This window comes from Sycon ciliatum, chromosome 6 (genome assembly GCF_964019385.1).
Source record: "Sycon ciliatum chromosome 6, ocSycCili1.1, whole genome shotgun sequence".
NCBI lineage: Eukaryota > Metazoa > Porifera > Calcarea > Leucosolenida > Sycettidae > Sycon > Sycon ciliatum.
Genome location: NC_088648.1, coordinates 16,053,571 through 16,077,114, shown reverse-complemented (window position 1 = coordinate 16,077,114; position 23,544 = coordinate 16,053,571). Strand labels below are relative to the sequence as shown.

Below are 23,544 nucleotides of genomic sequence, written 5' to 3'. Positions count from 1 at the left end.
CACACACACACACACACACACACACACACACACACACACACACACACACACACACACACATACACACACACACACACATATGAGCAAGCTAAACATGTCATGCAACTGATTGTTTCAACGACCTAACATTGATCAGTCTGCAAAACCCTCAAACAGTGGGAGACACGCTAAATAGCCAGCTCCCATTCGATGCGGTACAATCTAGCACAAGGAAATGTGTGCGACGTGTTTACACCCGATGCAAACGTCCTAAATCACTCCAGCTCTCTCCTTTTTCTCTCTCTCTCTCTCTCTCTCCCTGCACGCCCTCTCACCCTCACAGCCGCACTATACGCATGCGTATTGCGTACGCACGCTGCACCGCTGCACTGCTCACACTCAACACATAGCCATATTATACACACCCACACGGCCATCAGCGTCCTCCACGGAAAGCAGAAACAGCAAGTCATCTTTTGTACGATAAAAGAAGCAATTCCACCACCTCCACATGCACTCTCTGGCCGACCTCATCACACCAGCAACATGACTTCAACAACAAGACTAGACTCCAGGCCGAAAGCGGTTGCTTACACTTTGAGCAAGAATAAAATAACGCAGATACTGAGCCAAAAAAATATAATTAAAATAGAAGAAATCACATGGAAACGACAGTTTGGTGCCCTGTTATCGCACTTTCTGACTGCTTATTATCTAGTTAACCCTTTACCATCCGTGCGTACTTGAATCGATCTCTAGAGATCGATGGACATGCATACACTAAAACATTCGTAACTCGATCGATTCTTGTCGGAATTTAAAGAACTAAGTATCTAGGAAGAAGCCGAAGAGCTCAGCTTTCCATTGCATCAATTGGTTAAGAGCTGCAATGTCGCATTCCAAAGATATTGTGCTCGACATTTCAGCTACGGCAAAAGTCGAATTTCTTTCCGAGTGACTGACCTTCAGCGGGGATTTTCCCCTCTCCTGACATGCTGAGTCACCTTGGCATGCTTCGAGCGCGTGGGCAGCATGAAAAGAAACTCAAGCAAAACATTTGGAATGTTTACGATGAAGGAGCGAGAAATGGCTGACGAGGAGAGAATTTCCTCGTATATACAGCGATGGGGTGTATTTGAAGCTCCCTGGCGCTGGATATGTGATCTCGGTAGTGCCCTGTTTGAGCTCAATGTATGCAGCTCGTGGATAGCTTTCCAGAATGCCCAAGATTGTGAAAATTGGTTGATTAGAACCGAAGATATTCTCAGAATAAGGTGAGAATTATTGCATTTGGGACTGCTGGGGAAATTTGGTCGGATGGTAAAGGGTTAAAGTCGTGGATAGTTGCTTCATAACTCGTTTCCATGTGATTTCTTCTATCTTAATAAAATAACGTCGACTAAAAACTCTGTCGTGACATGACCGTATGGAGGAGTTGCACACACTCTTGAGGGTTATGCACTCGTCAAAGTCAACAGTGGAGAAAGAAAAAAGAAATGTTCCCACACCGGGAATCGAACCCGGGCCGCGGCGGTGAGAGCGCCGAATCCTAACCACTAGACCATATGGGAGACACACCAAATAACCATCACCCAGACCATCTGACCCCATCCAAACATGCCAGTGTACATGTACGTACAGTCAAGTACGGCATGAGGGGGTTCAATCAGGGGAGGGGGCTCAATCAGGGGAGGGGGTTCAATCAGGGGAGGGGGTTCAATCAGGGGAGGGGGCTCAATCAGGGGAGGGGGTTCAATCAGGGGAGGGGGTTCAATCAGGGGAGGGGTTCAATCAGGGGAGGGGGCTCAATCAGGGGAGGGGGTTCAATCAGGGGAGGAGGCTCAATCAGGGGAGGGGGTTCAATCAGGGGAGGGGGCTCAATCAGGGGAGGGGGTTCAATCAGGGGAGGGGGTTCAATCAGGGGAGGGGGCTCAATCAGGGGAGGGGGCTCAATCAGGGGAGGGGGCTCAATCAGGGGAGGGGGCTCAATCAGGGGAGGGGGTTCAAACAGGAGAGGGGGCTCAATCAGGGCAGGGGGTTCAATCAGGGGAGGAGGCTCAATCAGGGGAGGGGGTTCAATCAGGGGAGGGGGTTCAATCAGGGGAGGGGGCTCAATCAGGGGAGGAGTTCAATCAGGGGAGGGGGTTCAATCAGGGGAGGGGGCTCAATCAGGGGAGGGGGCTCAATCAGGGGAGGGGGTTCAATCAGGGGAGGGGGTTCAATCAGGGAAGGGGCTCAATCAGGGGAGGGGGTTCAATCAGGGGAGGGGGCTCAATCAGGGTAGGGGACGCTGCGCCCCCTACCGTCCTTTGGCTAGAGCCCTGCCAATATCCAAGGTACTTTATACCGAGCTATTTCATCTTACATGTATGTGTACAAAAGCATGGCGGCGACAATCCATCAGACACATGGCGCACAAACAAGGTGATGAAGAGATACCGTAAATCGCCCAATATTCGCGTCACTAAATTTTCGCGATTTCTTAGGACCAGCAAGTTTGCGAAGGCAAAAGTTCGCGAAGCACCGGGGCCACCTGCATACACCCACTGTTGAAGCTTGATTTCACGCTGGTTAATATTCGCGTTATGCTCTTCTCGCGAACATAGTGAACATTAATCAGTCGCGAATATTGGGCAGTTTACAGTATACGGAGACTGACCGACAGGCACACATAGGAATATTCAATATAGACATCATGACTTTACCTCGTTCACTTTACAGCTGTCAATGACAAAGACAACATCGTTGATTGTCAAGCTGGTTTCGGCAATGTTTGTTGACAGCACCTGTGCACAACCATGCACACACAGATCTGGAAATTAGTGTGTGTGTGTATGTGTGTGTGTGTGTGTGTGTGTGTGTGTGTGTGTGTGTGTGTGTGTGTGTATCTGTGTGAGGGTGTGTGCATGCGTGTATACAACAGAGCTACATACGTAATGGTGCATGTGGGTGCAAAAGATTCACTGCCCGTGAAAAGCAATTTCAACATGAGTAGAGGTGTATAACTGTGTGCAGCATGCAGTGTGTGGAATACCAGCCTAAAAAGCGGTTTCTTGCCACCTCCTTTCAATTCCACATGTGAAGAACCCATGCACATGTACACCGATGGCACACACGGAGAGAACTCACAGCAGAAGCAGTCGCATGAGCAAGAAACTGGCATGGGCACCAGCACTACTCAGGACAATGCTAAACTGCGAAAGGTTTCGATGCTCAAAGATGTTCTCTGCAGCATGCCACCCTATATTCTCTGCAGCTTGGTCGACGAGCGACAAGTGAGCGGCTCAGAATACAACATAGCAATGATCTGAACTCACCAGCTTTCGCTTGCCCCGCGGCGTGCCTTGGAACACCTGAGCACGGGGTGGCAGAGCAAGAAAAACAGGAAAAACAATGACGACATGATTGGTGCATGGTCTCACAACACAATCTTTCCTTCCGTACATGGACCACTCAGAACACAATCCTTCCTTCCGTACATGGACCCAGAACACAATATTTGCTTCAGTGCATGGACTACTGACAACACACTCTTTGCTTCAGTGCTTGGCATAACATGATATTCGCTTCGGCGCATGAACTCATGACATATCTTGCTTTCTCGTAATAGAAAGGATCAGATCAGTCAGTTCAGCTCGCAAATAAAGCAAACACAGCCTGAGCCATTCTCAGTCCCTAGCATAACTCCCACGATAGCCGATTACAACAGAATGTACACGTAGTATGCACTACCAGGGGTATAGAGAACTCATCCACAGCACATCAAATGGGAATTATACAACGGATTGAAACAGAACCGTAGAGTGAAACGATAGTACAAAGTATTTTTTTTAAACAGAATTTAACACACTCTTCTTATTGCCTTGGATAGACAGTGACAATCTGAGGACCTGGGTACAGTCAGACCTCGCTTATCCAGTCCTCTTTTATCCGGATCCCTCGCCATCCGGAAGAACATCGCTGGTTACCGATTTACAGCATATGCCATGCATACACACAGTATGTGTGTTCGATTATCCGGTTCCCTCGACTATCCGGATATTTTTTGTGGCAAGCGGATGTGTGCGGTTACGGGAGGTCTGACTGTAATATTTCCAGTACTGGGTGATGCTGCTAACGGGCACTCACTACTGACCTTGCGCTGCTCTGCTGGCTGTAGCATGGAGTGGAGTTTGATGATGTGCACCCTAACACATGGACACACACAGGCACGTATGAACACGCAGGCAGACATACATGCACACATGGACACACGTGCACGCATGAACACGCAGGCACACACACACACGCCCACACACACGGAGAATTCGGGATCAGTCAGATCTATTGGCTAAGACTCTGGCTTGACAAGTTGACATGCAACCGCGCCGGCAGGACAAGTGATTACACGTGCACATATAAACCCAGACCGACAGACAGACACATGCACCCCCCCCCCCCCCCACATACAAGTATGCATGCCCCCCACCACCACCACATACTTCCTCCGCGTCATCGAAATTGTCGCAGTTTGACTAGTGACTTGTCACTTGTTACTGACAACTCCATAAGCTAAGCCATTCAAAACTTATTACACAGTATGATAGTCTGAAGACTAGAGTAACGTTCCAGGACAGTTGGACTGAGAGTTTTCATGCAGAGATGAAGTCCTCGTCGTCGCTGATATCAATGGACGCAAAAATATCGTTCCGAAATATTTCAAGGAAGGTTGAAAGTTGGTCGCGCCTCATCTCAAACGCTTTGACTTTCTCCACAGGACAAGAGCTGCTATGCTTGTCGTCTGCTAGCTCTGGATGATTTCTACTTCACCACCAATGAAGCCTAGTAAGAATACACGATCGTTGCGAGGTCGGTTGATTACCGTCGGCGGAATCACCTCGATCTTGAAAATTAATGAACTTTTTTTAGCCGTGGCATGCCCATTTATTTTAGCTGTTTGGTCACAGCTCATGCAGCTCAGGTAAGTGTACTATCGCGTCCAGCGCGCCCTGTTTTTCAGCATCACTGGTATACCATGGTACGGCACCTACGCGTGCATCACTAGCACTACGTGTGGAGTCTACACGGCTCTTGCAGGTACAATCATGTACTGAGTGTCTCAGCCAGAGCGACAAATTTTATCGCTACTGCAGGCATTTAGTTTGCTTACCCCTCGATGTTTCTCCAAGCGCTGCCACTTGTTCCACGAAGTCATTCTCACCCCAGCTAAGGTAAAACAGTGATGAGGCTTGAGTGAATGGCCATAAGCACGAGAAATGTGCAGGCTGCAACGCCTGACTGATCTCCGCGAGTCGAAATTACCATCGCAGCAACATCAGCGAAGAAATTGCGTCTAGTTCAAAATTTCCAGCTTCCAATAACAGAAAATAGAACTTTACCGTCACCCTATACTGATGACTATCGCCTATATCTCATTCCCTGCCTCTTGTACGAGTGCTGGTGAGAAAATACCCCGTTTTATATCAAAAGTCAAACTGCGACAATTTCGATGACGCGGAGGAAGTACACACACACACACACACACACACACACACACACACACACACACACACACACACACACACACACACACACACACTTGTACTTACTCACTGCCAAAACTGGTCACGTGGGTCTCCCCGGGAGAGGGGAGAGAGACTCAAAAGGAATCTTGGAAAGATGACTCAATTGGCCATTGAACCACCCAACGGCCGACACCCCCTGAAATCCCCAAACTAGGGTGGACTTGAAATGATCCCACTTATGGGCTCACCACACCTCAGTAAGTGGGTGAGGACAAGGTGCAGAAAAAGGATTGACGGCATCAGGGTATCCGTCCCGGGATCCAACTGCAGGTACCCCTGCCCCCAGTGAAGGTAATACTTGGTACTAGTGTGGGTGGCTAAATCAGAGTGGATCTGATATAAGCTTCACTAGCACCATTGATCACACAAGAGTTAATCTAGCCAGAAGCAGTCCATGGTTAACAGGTATGTATACTTCAAACAGAAAGTATATGAACCCTGAAACCAACAAAGGTGGTAGGTCCAACAATACACCTTCAAGCAGCCGAGCCCGTTGGCAACAGGCCCAACACTATCTGGCATAAGTGCACCCACCAACCGAACTAGCTGGCACACACACACACACACACACACACACACACACACACACACACCCACCCACCCACCCACCCACCCACCCACCCACCCACCCACCCACCCACCCACCCACCCACCCACCCACCCACCCACCCACCCACCCACCCACCCACCCACCCACCCACCCACCCACCCACCCACCCACCCACCCACCCACCCACCCACCCACCCACCCACCCACCCACCCACCCACCCACCCACCCACCCACCCACCCACCCACCCACCCACCCACCCACCCACCCACCCACCCACCCACCCACCCACCCACCCACCCACCCACCCACCCACCCACCCACCCACCCACCCACCCACCCACCCACCCACCCACCCACCCACCCACCCACCCACCCACCCACCCACCCACCCACCCACCCACCCACCCACCCACCCACCCACCCACCCACCCACCCACCCACCCACCCACCCACCCACCCACCCACCCACCCACCCACCCACCCACCCACCCACCCACCCACCCACCCACCCACCCACCCACCCACCCACCCACCCACCCACCCACCCACCCACCCACCCACCCACCCACCCACCCACCCACCCACCCACCCACCCACCCACCCACCCACCCACCCACCCACCCACCCACCCACCCACCCACCCACCCACCCACCCACCCACCCACCCACCCACCCACCCACCCACCCACCCACCCACCCACCCACCCACCCACCCACCCACCCACCCACCCACCCACCCACCCACCCACCCACCCACCCACCCACCCACCCACCCACCCACCCACCCACCCACCCACCCACCCACCCACCCACCCACCCACCCACCCACCCACACACACACACACACACACACACACACACACACACACACACACACACACACACACACACACACACACACACACACACACACACACACACACACACACACACACACACACACACACACACACACACACACACACACACACACACACACACACACACACACACACACACACACACACACACACACACACACACACACACACACACACACACACACACACACACACACACACACACACACACACACACACACACACACACACACACACACACACACACACACACACACACACACACACACACACACACACACACACACACACACACACACACACACACACACACACACACACACACACACACACACACACACACACACACACACACACACACACACACACACACACACACACTTGTACTTGTTGCTTGTACTTGTTGCTCACTGCCAAAACTGGTCACGTGGGTCTCCCCGGGAGAGGGGAGAGAGACTCAAGAGGAATCTTGGAAAAATGACTCAATTGGCTATTGAACCGCCCAACGACCGACACCCCCTGAAATCCCCAAAACTCTGGGTGGACTTGAAAATGATCCCACTTATGGGCTCACCACACCTCAGCAAGTGGGTGAGGACAAGGTGCAGAAAAAGGATTGACGGCATCAGGGTATCCGTCCCGGGATCCAACTGCAGTTACCCCTGCCCCCAGTGAAGGTAATACTTGCAACTAGTGTGGGTGGCTAAATCAGAGTGGATCTGATATAAGCTTCACTAGCACCGTTGATTACACAAGAGTTAATCTAGCCAGAAGCAGTCCATGGTTAACAGGTATGTATACTTCAAACAGAAAGTATATGAACCCTGGAACCAACAAAGGTGGCAGGTACAACATTACACCTTCAAGTAGCCGAGCCCGTTGGCAACAGATCCAACACAATCAGACATAAGTGTACCCACCAACCGAACTAGCTGGCACTCACACACACACACACACACACACACACACACACACACACACACACACACACACACACACACACACACACACACACACACACACACACACACACACACACACACACACACACACACACACACACACACACACACACACACACACACACACACACACACACACACACACACACACACACACACACACACACACACACACACACACACACACACACACACACACACACACACACACACACACACACACACACACACACACACACACACACACACACACACACACACACACACACACACACACACACACACACACACACACACACACACACACACACACACACACACACACACACACACACACACACACACACACACACACACACACACACACACACACACACACACACACACACACACACACACACACACACACACACACACACACACACACACACACACACACACACACACACACACACACACACACACACACACACACACACACACACACACACACACACACACACACACACACACACACACACACACACACACATACACACACACACACAACAAAATTAATATGCCTGCAGGATGACATACCGATGCTTGTGTGGACCAGCCTGGATATGATCCTCCACAGCCATTATCTCTTCATAGCCAGGCAAGAAAACCAGGATAGCACCTGCAAAGCCGACGTGTAAGTTGACACACACACAGGCAAGCACGCAAGCAAGCAAGTAAGCAAGTAAGCAAGCACACATGCACATTGAGCACCAAAGCGAATATTCAATATTGCATATGCCCTGTTTCACCATTTCGACAAAAGCAAGACAAAGGGGGCCTCCTTGCTGACGCAATGAATGCATTCGACTCTCTCAACCATGGCACAATCTCCTGTCAAAATCGTTCGCACTCGTTTTGAACAGTAACGATTATGGACTGCACTCATAACGATCGATATGCGAGTTATCGGTATACATTTTTCAGCCCTAGTCTTTTTTCTACACCTGCTTTTCTTTCATTTCCCCCATTGTTCGCTGCGTCAGCTTTTTTCGCTGTGCTCATTCTTTGCTCACGATAACTCGTTCTCCAGGCTCAAGCTGCCACTGTTGTTATTGAATACACTACATGCACAACGCACTAGTCTATTACTGTAAAAGCCATTATCACGAGGCGCATATATAACGATTTCCCAAAATTGACTAGTCAGAGTTGGCACTTCGTTATATATATGGCTTTTACAGTACACACGCTCAAATAGCTCTGTACAAGGTTGATTCCTATGAACTGCTGACATCCACCCTGCTCCGTTCCGAGACTGCAATTGCCCATTCTCACTACACACACGCCGCCGCCATCATATCCTGCCAGGTTTTCAGCACAGGATTGGCTCTATACCATCGCACACAATCTATTAGTGCACCAAATCCAGCACTGCAGCCTGTAGCATGGCTGGCGGGATGCAGTCGGGACGACATGCGTGGCCGGACAATAAGTTCATAATGATGACCATCGGAACGGTCCTGGCATGGCTTTACAAGATTTTGAAGCAGGGCCTGGACAAGATCTTTGGGGCACAATGATATTCCGTCCCAAAGATAATCTGCTAGCACGGGACCGGCGTTGAGAAAACAAGAACAAAATAGAAGAAAAAAATGTTTCCGCTCGGGTTCGAACCGAGGACCTTGTGCGTGTGAAGCACACGTGATAACCGCTACACTACGGAAACCCAGGACAAAGACCTACCCTTTTATCAGCAAGAAAAGCATGCTGTGGGGGTTGGTGCAAAATTTCTGTTGTATAATGTAATTTATGTGTTGCTGTGGCAAAATACATGATTGTATTTGAGCACGGTACCGTAAAGTACCGTTGATCCCCCCCCCCCCCCCCCCCACGCCATGTCGCTTCCCAGCTAGATTTTCGGCAGGGGGCAGGTATTAGATCAAGACTGTCAAGTGCAGTATGATGTACAGCAACGCGGAAGATCGGACTCGATGAGGCTGGATTGTGCACATGTTTCATCCTGCACTCGCACGTATTGTGTACAGCAGTGCATGCGTCGGTTCAACACCGTACTTCACTGTATACGCCGAAGTTGCTTCACAGGCAGAAAATCGACAGGGGGGGGGGGGGGGGGGCAATTAGAAAGGGGGAGGACCAACGGTACTTTACGGTACAATGTATTTAGACCACTGTCAACAATTTGTTTAACCTACCGTCTGCCCCTTCCACGATAACTTTCTGTAAGAGCGTGACGATCAGGCCAACGTCCACACGATCGTCATTGAACGACTCCTGATACGCCATGAGCAGGCGCTCGCGCTCCTGCAGTTCTTCGGCGCCGATGCCCGCGTCAACGTGAGCATCCGTAGCCGACAGGTCACCCTGGAAACCGTCGGCAACGGTGACGGTGGTCTCAGCCGCGACAGCGGTGGCGTCTGCTTCCACTGTACCCACGTCGGCCACCTCAGACTGCGCCGTAACGATATCATCAACAGCAGGACCAGCGGTGGCGTCGTTTTCATCGCCGACATTGTCCTCATCAGCACTTTCTAGCTCCACGTCACTATCGATGATCTGCAGGTCACACAAAGCAATGTGTACAGATCCCAAGCACAAACTCATCAATGACGTCACACGAAACAAAGTGCACAGACCGCAAACACAAACTGAACAATCACGTCACACAAAGCAATGAGCACAGATCCCAAACACAAACGCAATGATGTCACACAAAGCAAAGCGTACAGACCGCAAACACAAACTCATCAATGACACGACACAAAGCATAGCGTACAGGCCCCAAAGTCCCAAACACAAACTCAACTGGGTCATAGAAAGCAAAGTGTACAGACCCCAATCCAAAGCCCATGATCCGCACATCGCATAAAGCAAAGTGCACAGACCTCAAACACTAACTCAATGATATCCGCACATCGCATATGCAAAGTGCACAGACCGCAAAAAAACAACTCATCAATGACGTCACGCAAAGCAAAGCGTACAGACCCCACACACAAACGCAATGACCCGCACATTGCATAAAGCAATGTGTAGTCATGTAGACACCCCAAACACAAACAAGCGCAGGCTCCATGCCGGTCATACAAGGAGGGTTCCTATTAGAGAATGAGCCCACACTACCTGTCCGAGCTGTGGACACCAGTGCGCTCAGGCAATGCAGTTGACAGGGGTGAGGTCTGGATCGCCATTTTTACCGGACTGTGTTCCCGTAAGATTCACCCGAAACCTGTGCAGAAGTCATTGCTTTTATCCGCCGGAGTAAGACCTTAATTTCACATTCGCATCAAATAATGTAAGATGAGTGTTTTTGAACACGAAACTCGGAGTAACGAGAAAGCTTTTCGTCTCTGTTGTTCTGCTTTGTGTAGTGGTGCGCTCTGCCCTTGTTAGGGTATTGAGCACTATTTGCAGCAAGGACTTCAGACACTTTGTCAAATAATGTAAGATGTATTACATCCAGGATAAATTGACAGACAACATTCGAAAAGCATTCAGCACTCACAATAACATCTTCGTCATCCTCATCGTAATCATCATTCTCCTCCTCATCGCCATGGTTCCTGTCTTCGACGGTAAGTTTGGAAGCCGCCGCAGCCGCCATCTCCACACCCTCGCCGTCCTCCTTCTCCAATGCGAGTTGCCGCTCGCTTTGCTCATCCTCCGTTTCGCTTTGCAACGGTTGAGGACTGCTGGCGGTGGTGCCAATCTCGGCTGTGGAGGCAGCCAGCGCAGACACGGCGCGCTGCAATCGGTCGTCGTGCTCTTGCAAAGCACCACCGTCGGACTGGTTCGACGAGAGAAGGGCGGCCATCCCAGGATTGTGGTGGCCAGTACTGAGGTGGGGGGGGGGGACAAACAGCGACATGGAGAGATGAGATCGGCTACAAGAACAACCGTGACCAGTTTAATACGAGCAACTACTTTTCACATGTATTAAAGAGAATGGTGGCCATCGCAGGCTTATGATGCCCAGTACTGAGCACAGTAGGGAAGGACAAACAGCGACATGGAGAGAGGGACAGAGATGAGAGATGGAAGAGGAGGTCGGGCACATCGACTATCACCTGTTTAATATGAGCAACTACTTTTCTCATGTACAAACACAGCATCATGGCCAATGCGTGGTAATGCTGAGGTGTTTATGAGTTTGTTTAGCATGGCCAATGCGTGGTAATGCTGAGGTGTTTATGAGTTTGTTTAGCATGGCCAATGCGTGGTAATGCTGAGGTGTTTATGAGTTTGTTTAGCATGGCCAATGCGTGGTAATGCTGAGGTGTTTATGAGTTTGTTTAGCATGGCCAATGCGTGGTAATGCTGAGGTGTTTATGAGTTTGTTTAGCATGGCCAATGCGTGGTAATGCTGAGGTGTTTATGAGTTTGTTTAGCATGGCCAATGCGTGGTAATGCTGAGGTGTTTATGAGTTTGTTTAGCATGGCCAATGCGTGGTAATGCTGAGGTGTTTATGAGTTTGTTTAGCATGGCCAATGCGTGGTAATGCTGAGGTGTTTATGAGTTTGTTTAGCATGGCCAATGCGTGGTAATGCTGAGGTGTTTATGAGTTTGTTTAGCATGGCCAATGCGTGGTAATGCTGAGGTGTTTATGAGTTTGTTTAGCATGGCCAATGCGTGGTAATGCTGAGGTGTTTATGAGTTTGTTTAGCCTGGCCAATGCGTGGTAATGCTGAGGTGTTTATGAGTTTGTTTAGCATGGCCAATGCGTGGTAATGCTGAGGTGTTTATGAGTTTGTTTAGCATGGCCAATGCGTGGTAATGCTGAGGTGTTTATGAGTTTGTTTAGCATGGCCAATGCGTGGTAATGCTGAGGTGTTTATGAGTTTGTTTAGCATGGCCAATGCGTGGTAATGCTGAGGTGTTTATGAGTTTGTTTAGCCTGGCCAATGCGTGGTAATGCTGAGGTGTTTATGAGTTTGTTTAGCATGGCCAATGCGTGGTAATGCTGAGGTGTTTATGAGTTTGTTTAGCATGGCCAATGCGTGGTAATGCTGAGGTGTTTATGAGTTTGTTTAGCATGGCCAATGCGTGGTAATGCTGAGGTGTTTATGAGTTTGTTTAGCATGGCCAATGCGTGGTAATGCTGAGGTGTTTTTATGAGTTTGTTTAGCATGGCCAATGCGTGGTAATGCTGAGGTGTTTATGAGTTTGTTTAGCATGGCCAATGCGTGGTAATGCTGAGGTGTTTATGAGTTTGTTTAGCATGGCCAATGCGTGGTAATGCTGAGGTGTTTATGAGTTTGTTTAGCATGGCCAATGCGTGGTAATGCTGAGGTGTTTGAGTTTGTTTAGCATCTACTACACATAGGCACAAGCAATCAAGTTGACACAAACATGTTAGAAAGTACTTACTGATAGAGAACGTCGGCGAGAAAAACGGCCTGGACGGGGTAGGTTCGTCCTTCAACTGAACGCACAAAGGCAGGCAGGCACGCACACACGCACACGCACACACAGACACACACACACACATGAAAGCACACACGTACACACACGTACTGGACTAGGAACAGTGTTTCAGTGGTGACACCATGTCAGATACACCATCATGTCACCACATACAAGTATTCACACCAGCAAAATCAACCGTATCTTCCATAATACAACATAATTAATTAAGTCCCCGCCACGCAAACACACCCATACAGACACACACACACACACACACACACACACACACACACACACACACACACACACACACACACACACACACACACGTACACACACACACACACACACACACATACACACATACACACATACACCCCCCCCCCCCCACACACACACACGCACACACAATTCACAACACCCATACAGAGAGACAGAGAGACAGACAGACACACACACCCATAAAGACAGACAGACAGACAGACAGACAGACACACATACATACATACCTTAGCGCGAACCCTTGCCGCTCGCCTTGTGCAACGCTCACTGCTCTTGGAGCATTTCGAGCACTCTTGGCGGGGTTTGCAGCTCTTTATAAAAATGCTTTGCTTTACGGAAACGTATTTCATTGCGAAGAGCTGCGCTTCGGTCCTCTGAGCTGTGCTGATGAGCTCTAACAGAGCGAAACAGTTGCTGTCCACAGACTTGAGTACATACATACATACATACATACACTCCCCCCTCCCTCCCCCCCCCCCCACACACACACACACAAATTCACACCACCCATACAATATCCCAGCTACTCAACCCACCACCCCTTCACACATAACGCAAAACACCGACCGTAGACTCACCACCAACGATAGGGCAGTTGTTGAAGTACTGCACAAACAACTCGGTATTCATTGTGGCGCTCATCAAGATCAGACGCAAGTTAGGCCGTTCCTTCAGTATAGTACGTAACGATATCAGTAGGAAGTCACTGAAGCGGTCACGCTCATGAATTTCATCCTGGACAAGAGGGCATACATAGTCATTATAGCTTACTACCGGTACGGTAACCAGAAAAATCTTAGTACAGCTGTTCTGTAAAGTCAACACATATTCGGCGCATATTTATTTTCGGCTATTTTCGGCCTGGTCATATTTGGCCGAAAATTTGCTGCAGCCGAAAATTTGTTTTTGCAAGATTCAGTGTGACAGTGTATACAGCCCACACCGGAGTGTACGTCGCACCCAGATTTTTTTGTGACGAAATATTGTCATCTACCCTGTGTATCAGCATTCATTTGACAATTGTACAGTCAAACCTCGCTTAACCGCACACATCCGTTTCCCACAAAAATATCCGGATAGGCGAGGGAACCGGATAATCGAACACGCATACTGTATGTATGCATGACATATGCTGTAAATCGGTAACCAACGATTTTCGTCCGGATGGCGAGGGATCCAAAATAAAAGAGGACCGGATAAGCGAGGTCTGACTTTAGTAAAAGTTGCACTAACTCTATTGCAAAGAAAACAAGGACCAAGAAGCTACAAGTTACGCTATAATGTCCACTAACACCACCAGTTATTTGTCCTTGGCTCTCCACCCGAGTCCATTCTTGATAACTCTATTGCGGCGAATTACGAGTGTTAAAAGTGTGACTTATACTCGGGAGAATACTGTGACACATACCACAATGACGTGAGTAAGAGTGTCCATGCCTCCGGTGTCCGACATCAGTGCGCGCAGCAGTATGCCGTTTGTGCAGAAGGTCAGCGTAGTGCTCTTGCTCATCCTGTCGTGCATGCCAGCGAGTAGACAGATAGACCAGGGGTGCACATACGCACGCGCATGCATGCACACATGCATGTACACACACACACACACACACACACACACACACACACACACACACACACACACACACACACACACACACACACAAACACATACACACGGAGTACGGAGTACTATAGACTACAATACGAACCATCCACGCTTGAACCTGCAAGAGAGCCCCATACAGACATGAATCGTGTACAATGTATATTTAATACACAAATAGCATTGCAAGACACAGAATCCTACCTGTTCTCGAGGCGGATCATATAGCCAATGCTGCCTCCCACCTGCTCACCGCGCTCTGCAGCCACTCTCTCGGCAACACCAATGGCAGACAGGCGCCGCGGCTGTGTGCACACAACCTGCACGGCCTGATTGTGTCGCGTGGCCGCATCCAACAGGAACTGCGGCACCTGTACAAACGGGTCAAGATAAACGGCATGGTGGAGGGGGTTTGCACAATGCTACACGCAGCCTGAAGTAGCGTTGTCGGCACAAAACACTGTCGCAACAGAGCCCAATGATTTTTCACTCAATTTCGGGAATAGAAAGCAATCCGCTGGCTCTGCTCTTGCCGGAAAAGTCAGCAACCACTCCTACAACATGACAGTACAGAAGATGACATCTATTCGCATTTGTCAGTCTGTTTCTTTTCTCAAGCGTTTCCGCTAACCTGCGTTGTCTTGCCACAGCCTGTCCCTCCAGCAATTAATATGACCTGAGCGGACACGGAGTACAGAACACACACTCAAACTCAGACATGCTCATCGCGGAAGCGATGATAGCGAACAGCTATGATAGACATAGCAACTTGTGTTGGGATTACACCATTCAACGGCTTACACATGTGCACATCCACACCCACACACACACACACACACACACACACGAACACACACACACACACACATGTGCATGCATGCACACACACGTACACACGCACACACGCATGCACATGCATGCGCACACACGTGCATACCCACAATCATAAGCATTCGTGTGTACGCTAACACACACTGTAAGCACACAGCCAAACATAATATTTTTGGCTGCGCACGATTTTCAATACATGTACGTAGAAAATGTTGAACGGTCTCTGCTGGGATGACGACTACACCATAGCTCAGTGGTTAGAGCATCGCCGGCTACAAGCGAGGGTCCCTGGTTCTAGTCCTGGTGGTGACAGTCGATTTTCTTCTTCAGACTTTTCCCGTTTGTGTCTTTCCCTCAAACCAGTGAAAAATTGATGTACCGCTTATTTTAGACAGGCAGTTATAGGGGGTTCACACACACGGGTAAACCTGAGGTCACGGGACAAGGTAAAAGTTCAGACCTTCGGCCAACGGAGTGGGGCCGTTCACACCCGTGGTCAGTTTTGCCTTGGCCACACGTTTGGCCATGAACTTGTGGCGGGGCAACTAAAAAAATAATCTGTACTGCATGTTTGTAGTACATTCTGTACTGTATCTTGCATTCGCCATGCACGATTTTCCGATGGGCACTGTCTGAAAATGCAAGTTGCGATGCACTCGTACAACTAGGGTTCAGAGTTCTCGCCAAAGACAAGATCTACGCATGCGCGTCTTATAGCCATGGGATTTTTCCCTTGACAAACGCCCTGAGGCCCACGGCCACGGCTTTGCCAATTTTTTCCCGAGAGGTTCTTCCTTTCCCCCAGTACCATAGTTTCCATAACAACTTTCCCATAACCGTGGTTTTACCCGTGTGTGTGTGAATCCCCTATAATAAAAGACCGGTGCTAATTTCCGAAAATAGTTCAAAATACGGTACCTGGTGCTTGGCAATCAGCTGCAGAATCTCATCCTGCTTTGTCCAGACAGGCAGCTGCTCGCGGAAGGTGGACAACTCGGCTGGACGACGGGCAACTGATGGTACTTGCGGCGCCAGAGAGCCAAGAACGCCTAGGGGGAAAACAATCAGACAAACCCAAACAGGTGCACGCAAGCAAGACCAGGCATAAACATACGTGTGTGCACACACACACGGACACACACACACACACATGGACACACACACCCATGCACACATTGTTTATGTCGAAGGGGCGCAATCGTTCATTCAGATGTCATGCCAGGTAAGGAGGGGATTGGAGAATAGACGAGGTGGAGATGCTTCGTACGGAGTGACGAAGGCGCGACACAGCAATACTGGTTCAACACTCTCCGTCTCATCAGCAAATCTGCCGACTCACGCTACACACTGAGCTCTCATAAGCAAATCCGCCGAATCACGCTATCCATTTAGCTCTCGTGAGCAAATCAGCCGACTCATGCTATCCACTGAGCTCTCATGAGCAAATCAGCCGACTCACGTTACACACTGAGCTCTCATAAGCAAATGTGCCAGCTCGTCCCTATTACACTATTCGCACAACCTCCGCACTGCTACAGTGCTGCTCAATGAAGTCTGATCGAGCGAACCAATGCCACACGCCACACGGGGTGCTATGAAGCCCTAGTCCGGCGGACACTGGGATGTGAGCAGGGTGCAAACTTGACTCACGCGATCGGATCCGATATCATTGAGCAGCACTGGGTTTCTGAAGAATACTGCTGCTGGTGCAGAGTTCATCACCTACCGGTTTTAGATGGCTTGATATCAGCAGTGGAGTGTGCGGGCGATGCTGCAACGGCTTCATCTGTACACGCACACATGCGAGCACACACACACACACACACACACACACACACACACACACACACGTGCACGCACATATACACACACGCACACACACACACACGCACACACAAACACACAAAGTTGTCTTTCAAGCTTCAACAATGCACACCTGCACAGAATCTGCTGTGCCATTGAAGACCAACAGGAAATAAGGCACCAACGACAACTCGGACCAGCGTGTCTAATAATAGGCACTGATGGTGAGCTTCCAGACGCCAACAACACCCGAGGATTAATGAGTCATTGAGGACTACAACAACAAAACACTGCCATGTAGATGCAGAGACAGTGACAGCACCTCAGCAACCCCATGTCACTACGCCACTCGCACACAACGACGACCACGCATCTGTTGCAAAAGAAGGATCTACAAGCGGGATTCGAACCCAGCACCCCTGTCTTTCCGGGACTGTGCCCTACCGATGAGGCTACCGGGGATCACACACACACTAATGGGTCCTTCTTGCTAAATATCTACATCTACCCGCACAACATCATCCATGTCGTCGTGCAAACTGTTGCCTACTGTAGTCTGAAATGTTCACTGAAGTGTGCAGCTCTGATGGGTTGTTGTCACGGCGAAATTCCGTTACTACAGTCAAATCTGCCGTTAGCGACCTCTGCTGTAGGCGACCATCTACCGCTAGCGACCGATTTTCCGTGCACCGACGGTTTCACATACAAATTGATCTGTCCAGAGCGACCATCTGCTGTGCGCGACTAGCGACCGCGATTTCATGCACGGTGGCTGCATTCAAATCCGCTGTAAGCGACCGCGACCCACGTTCAGTCAGGTGCGAAACTGTCAACTGCAAGGTGTGAAAATGCGCTGTCTTGCAAGTGCGATCGACTGGCCCTAGCCCTGGCACCATTATATTTTATTGAATATCCAATAAAATGATATCAACCCTTTAAGAGCCACAGGAAAATTTCAAAATATTGCATTTTTTCGTGTTCCTTGGATCATAGCTTCAATTCTACTCACTCAATCCTCACAATCTAGGGCTTCCTGGAAAGGTCTCCGCGAGAGGAAGAGAATGAGGTCGATCATGATAGCCAGCACACCGTCTATCCAGCGCTAGATCGCATCGACAGTACAAAAATACCCCACTTGTCCCGCTCAAGATATTTCATTTTACTCGATCGTGGAGTTCCATTTTTTCGCTGTGTATTCTTGACAATATCAACAGTGAAACCCGTGCAAATTGGAGTAAACCAGCGTGACGAAAAATCTCAAAATTCTCAATACTAAAGTCGCACTGCGCGCTTTTGAAATTGCCGCGATCGTGGCTCAACTTGCGAGTGATTTATTTCAGGAACCGTTGCTCGCAGCGCTTCGCGGATTGTTTCTCCCGACAGGTGAGAGTTTTCTCTTCACCCTGGATATTTCGATCACTGGATTTGAGCGAGATTGGACTGAGTTACGATCTTTTGAAGTTTTGCATTCAAGTATGGGGCGGCTCTTAAAGGGTTAAAAATCACATTATTCTCGTCATTTTGAATACATGGAAGAATATAATGCATGCCCGGTATGCCGGATTTACCATACATCTGCCGTAAGACCGCTTTTTCTTGCACCAAGGGGCGGTCGGTTACGACAGATTTGACTGTACATCATTTTAGTGATGTAGTGCGTACAACCCGGATTCAAGCAGGTCTCTTTCTGCACTACTGCAGCTCAGTTGTACGCACTACGCCATGTCCCACCTCAGATCTTCACCAAAACATGATGTAATCCCGGAAATTCGCAGTGACACCCATGCAGAAAACGTCCGAAGCTGCACACTCTAGGCTTCATGTACTCTTGCTTGCATTGAGAGAAAGGCTATGTTGTAGTCCAAGAACAAAAGAATCAAAACAGTAGGGCAAGTGACACGCACCAGCGCTGGGGAAATCCCGCAGGGGAGCCTGGAGGACGTTCACGATTGCCGGCGCCACCTGCGCCGACCTGGAGGACTCGACTTCTGTTTCCACGCGGCGTGACACCTTGAGAGAGCGCTCCTCTCCCATGCTGTACGCAAACAAAACAACATGGACACGTACTTATACTGTACTGTACCATTTCAGACAAAAATCTAGATTTATCACTCAAACCTGCCCAAAGTCTTCTCAGCTCCCAGGCCCATAAAATATGTAGGAGGGATACATACTTCTCACAATTAAAAAACAGGGGGTCGTAAAGTAGGTATTTTACAACTCCCTGATGAAAAAGGAGAAAAAAAATATGGTCGCCCAATAAGGGACTCGAACCCTTGACCCTCAGATTAAAAGTCTGATGCTCTACCAACTGAGCTAACCGGGCAGCTACAACAACCACACAACTATGCTGTTCTCAATTCTGAGCATATGACGGTGAAACTTGTCCAAGCCGACCGCTAATAGGCGATTCAGACTACGGCCAAAATCACGAGACCCTAGGTGGGTGGAGCACATCAGACCCCGTCACCACGTCCACGATTCATGCCTGCGATGCTGCACCGCTGCTTTGCATGTCATGATTGGAAGCTGTGGCCTTTAAGGCCATCATTTTTTATATCTATGTTTCGCGTCGTCCGCACGCATACGTTTTGATTTTTTTCGGGAAAAAATAAAAAATCAACCATGCACAGTTGGTGTACGATCGTGCGAGTCTCAGTGTGGACTGGTTGCATACGGCGAAGCTGGGATTCAGAAATGGCCTCGAGGCCAGCGTTGGTAAATCGTTTGTTCGGCATCTGCGAGCAGTATTCTACGAGCTTGCAACAGACCGCATTGATCACCTCAAGCTGAGAGGATGCGTCGTTCCGGAGCTCTTTGCACCGCTGCTGAAGGCTGAGTGCAATAATCCAGCGAAGCAAGGGCACCAACAGTTGCCTCCTCTGTCCAAAGTGATGCAGATTTTGTGCTTTGATGTACGATTTTTCTTTCGGATGTACACCATGCACGAGCTATTGTGCTATGTACAGTGCATACACCTCTCATGAGCCTTTTTTTAATTATTTTGTCGTTTTTTATTTTTTTCCACCTCTCGCATATGATTCTGGAAGTTGAACTGACGCGAAACATAGATATAAAAAATGATGGCCTAATAGTAAAAGAAAAAAAGAAAAAGTCTGAACTTGAATTTCCATGGTGATGCAGTCCTGTTTCAAATGATTATGCACAATCGCTGATCAAACACGTCTGAGTCGTAGAAACGCGGTCACAGTTGGCCGTAGTTTGTATAGCCTATAACGGGACCCCCAAATGTGGTCCCCGTGTACAGGACTGGTTGTCCCCTATCCAGGGTCATACCTGTGTAAACGATACCCTTCGGTCCTGGATTTAGTGCTCCTCTTAGGACAGGTGGTGGTGGTCTCATCAGAGCGGTCGCCTTCACAGGTTTTACTCTACTGTCCAAGGACATGTAGACAGACTACTGTAAGTCGACAAATATTCGGCGCTTATTTATTTTCGGCCATTTTCGGCCGAAAATTAGTTGCGGCAGAAATTTTGTTCAGCAACGTTCACACTGAACTTTTCTAATTGTCCGCAAACTCCAACGCAGCCACTTACTTTCCTAAAAGTTCCGCGTGACACAGTATACAAGTGGCGGCAGTACAGGCCGAAAATGTGCTGCGGCCGAAATGGGTTTTAGCCCTGGGAGGCCGACATTTGAATGGGCCGAACATTTGCAGACTTACAGTAGGGGCGAAACGAAGCTGCCTCCTAGAATAACAGGTTGTACAGAAAAACCAGTACAAAATAGTGGTAGCGACTTTGGTGATAATTTTCATAGGAGTGTTGGCGAGTTGGTGAGCTCCAGATGAAAAGAGAAAAAAAATATGGTCGCCCAATAAGGGACTCGAACCCTTGACCCTCAGATTAAAAGTCTGATGCTCTACCAACTGAGCTAACCGGGCAGCTATGATTCTTGCAATGTGAACTGCAACAAGTGTGCATACCAGCACCGAGGGTGCAACACCAAAGGCAAAGGCTAGACTTCCACTGAAAAATTTCACCAAACTCCTTCGTTACGTGCTATTCACAAAATTTCCCCGTGCCTACTGTACGGGGATCACCTTGGGGATTGCAACACGTACGTAGCACTTATGTCCTGCGAGAAAGCGTGCAGTGGCCAGTACGGACAACATTCCATTGCGGCAAACCTGCACATGCTGTGAGGCGAATGTTTCTGGTTTTTGGGGCATCGTGAATAACAAAAATACAGCCACAAGGAGAAATTTAGCTGTCAGCGTTTCCTATTACGACATGCATATGAGTACTTGAAGCATAATGTAAAAACGATGATTATAGACGATTATTGCCGACCAATAGGATATGCGTACAGCTAAACAAGTCCTCCTTGTGGCTGAAATGGAAGCTCCACGTCTTTTTCAGAGCATGTCAGTTGCGCACCAACTGGCATTCATGCAAGTCACTTTGACTGGGGGGAGGGGGGGGGGGGGGGGGAGAGAGTTCTTCATGGTGTTGCACGACCGAAATACGAGTCAAATGTCAAATTGAACGCATAAACTGAAAACGTACTGCGCTTACACACGTCAGTTATGAACACGCCTTGATCCCTACATTTACATTACGCACGTGGCTGTCAAATAATAGAGTAAAAAGTTACTAAAAATCAAAAGCTCACTGTATTTATCTCACTTATAGACTCTGACTTGCTGTGAGCCGATTTTAAAATGCTGTTTTTGCTCACTAGCCTTTGATGCGATCGGTTCAGCCAGTCACTCCTAGCTCTGCTAAAGTGACCTAACACAGACTCGAAACAGCTAGCTGTCCGCAGATTGAGTATGGTACGCGTATTCAAGCTAGTACCAGACACTGCTCAAATAGAAGACGGATTGCGGGGGGTAAATATAGGACTGTGTTGAATTGGTACACCGGGCAATCAGACTCCAATACCAGTTTACGATATTAGGCAAGCTACGTACATGTACATGGATTCGGAGACAAGATAACATTGAAATAAAGGACCCCGCTTGGATACAATCCCAACATGGACCAGTCGAAAATACTAGATCGTGTGGAAAAATGAAAAAGTGCACCGTGCACATCGAGGAAAAAGAAGAAGAAAAATATGGTCGCCCAATAAGGGACTCGAACCCTTGACCCTCAGATTAAAAGTCTGATGCTCTACCAACTGAGCTAACCGGGCAGCTACAACAACCAGGCCTTTGGGCCTCCACTGAAACAGGCAGGACACTCGAACCAGGTTGACAAGTCTCACATAAACGCAGCCTGAAACTGAGAAACGCACGTGCGTTACAGCGTTTGTATAAGAGAGAGGTATGACACCGTATAATTGTACTGCTCCCTGGTTTGTATAGTCGCGGTCAAAGAAATCCGACCCGCGAGTCAAAAGCAGGACCGCGTTTCCATTTCAAAATGACATCAAACACGGTTTGAAACCCATCCGAGGGCCGCAGAGGCTGCAAGAGCCTTTGTGCTGCTTTTGGCTCACGAGTTGGAGTTCTTCGGTACCTGTAGTAGTATACAAGAGCAGGACAGCTTACCCATAGCTCTTGGACTGGAGACCCAACGTCTTGCACAGCTTGTGAATATACGCTCTTTCTGCGCTAGCAAAGGCACTGGGGAAGACAAACTCTGCGCGGGGAAAGAAAACATGAAACACACAGTGGAAATGTGAAGAGAAGATGGAGGGAGAGAGAAAGAAAGTGAGAGAGAAAGAAAGAAAGAA

General features: G+C 49.1%; 1 protein-coding gene and 5 non-coding genes across 7 annotated transcripts in view; all 6 read right to left on the bottom strand.

Moving 5' to 3' along the window:
• Positions 1–23,450, bottom strand: part of LOC135819475 (3'-5' RNA helicase YTHDC2-like) — a gene marked incomplete at its 5' end in the record, with an annotated part of 60,646 nt that extends 37,196 nt beyond the window's left edge. For both annotated transcript variants that reach the window (XM_065332690.1, XM_065332691.1), the window contains 15 exon segments: positions 2,685–2,765; positions 3,297–3,332; positions 4,115–4,166; positions 8,497–8,578; positions 10,113–10,473; positions 11,423–11,753; positions 13,286–13,340; positions 14,185–14,341; positions 15,015–15,117; positions 15,411–15,577; positions 15,838–15,882; positions 16,956–17,086; positions 17,764–17,823; positions 19,745–19,875; positions 23,360–23,450. In XM_065332690.1, coding sequence (XP_065188762.1) covers positions 2,685–2,765; positions 3,297–3,332; positions 4,115–4,166; positions 8,497–8,578; positions 10,113–10,473; positions 11,423–11,753; positions 13,286–13,340; positions 14,185–14,341; positions 15,015–15,117; positions 15,411–15,577; positions 15,838–15,882; positions 16,956–17,086; positions 17,764–17,823; positions 19,745–19,875; positions 23,360–23,450 — 1,883 coding nt within the window.
• On the bottom strand, positions 1,479–1,550 carry Trnae-cuc (transfer RNA glutamic acid (anticodon CUC)). Its single transcript has one exon. It is a non-coding gene; the product is annotated as a tRNA-Glu (tRNA).
• On the bottom strand, positions 9,553–9,625 carry Trnav-cac (transfer RNA valine (anticodon CAC)). The gene has a single exon. It is a non-coding gene; the product is annotated as a tRNA-Val (tRNA).
• Trnak-uuu (transfer RNA lysine (anticodon UUU)) lies at positions 20,094–20,166 on the bottom strand. Its single transcript has one exon. It is a non-coding gene; the product is annotated as a tRNA-Lys (tRNA).
• Positions 21,673–21,745, bottom strand: Trnak-uuu (transfer RNA lysine (anticodon UUU)). Its single transcript has one exon. It is a non-coding gene; the product is annotated as a tRNA-Lys (tRNA).
• On the bottom strand, positions 22,929–23,001 carry Trnak-uuu (transfer RNA lysine (anticodon UUU)). Its single transcript has one exon. It is a non-coding gene; the product is annotated as a tRNA-Lys (tRNA).
• Positions 23,451–23,544: the final 94 nt, after the last annotated feature.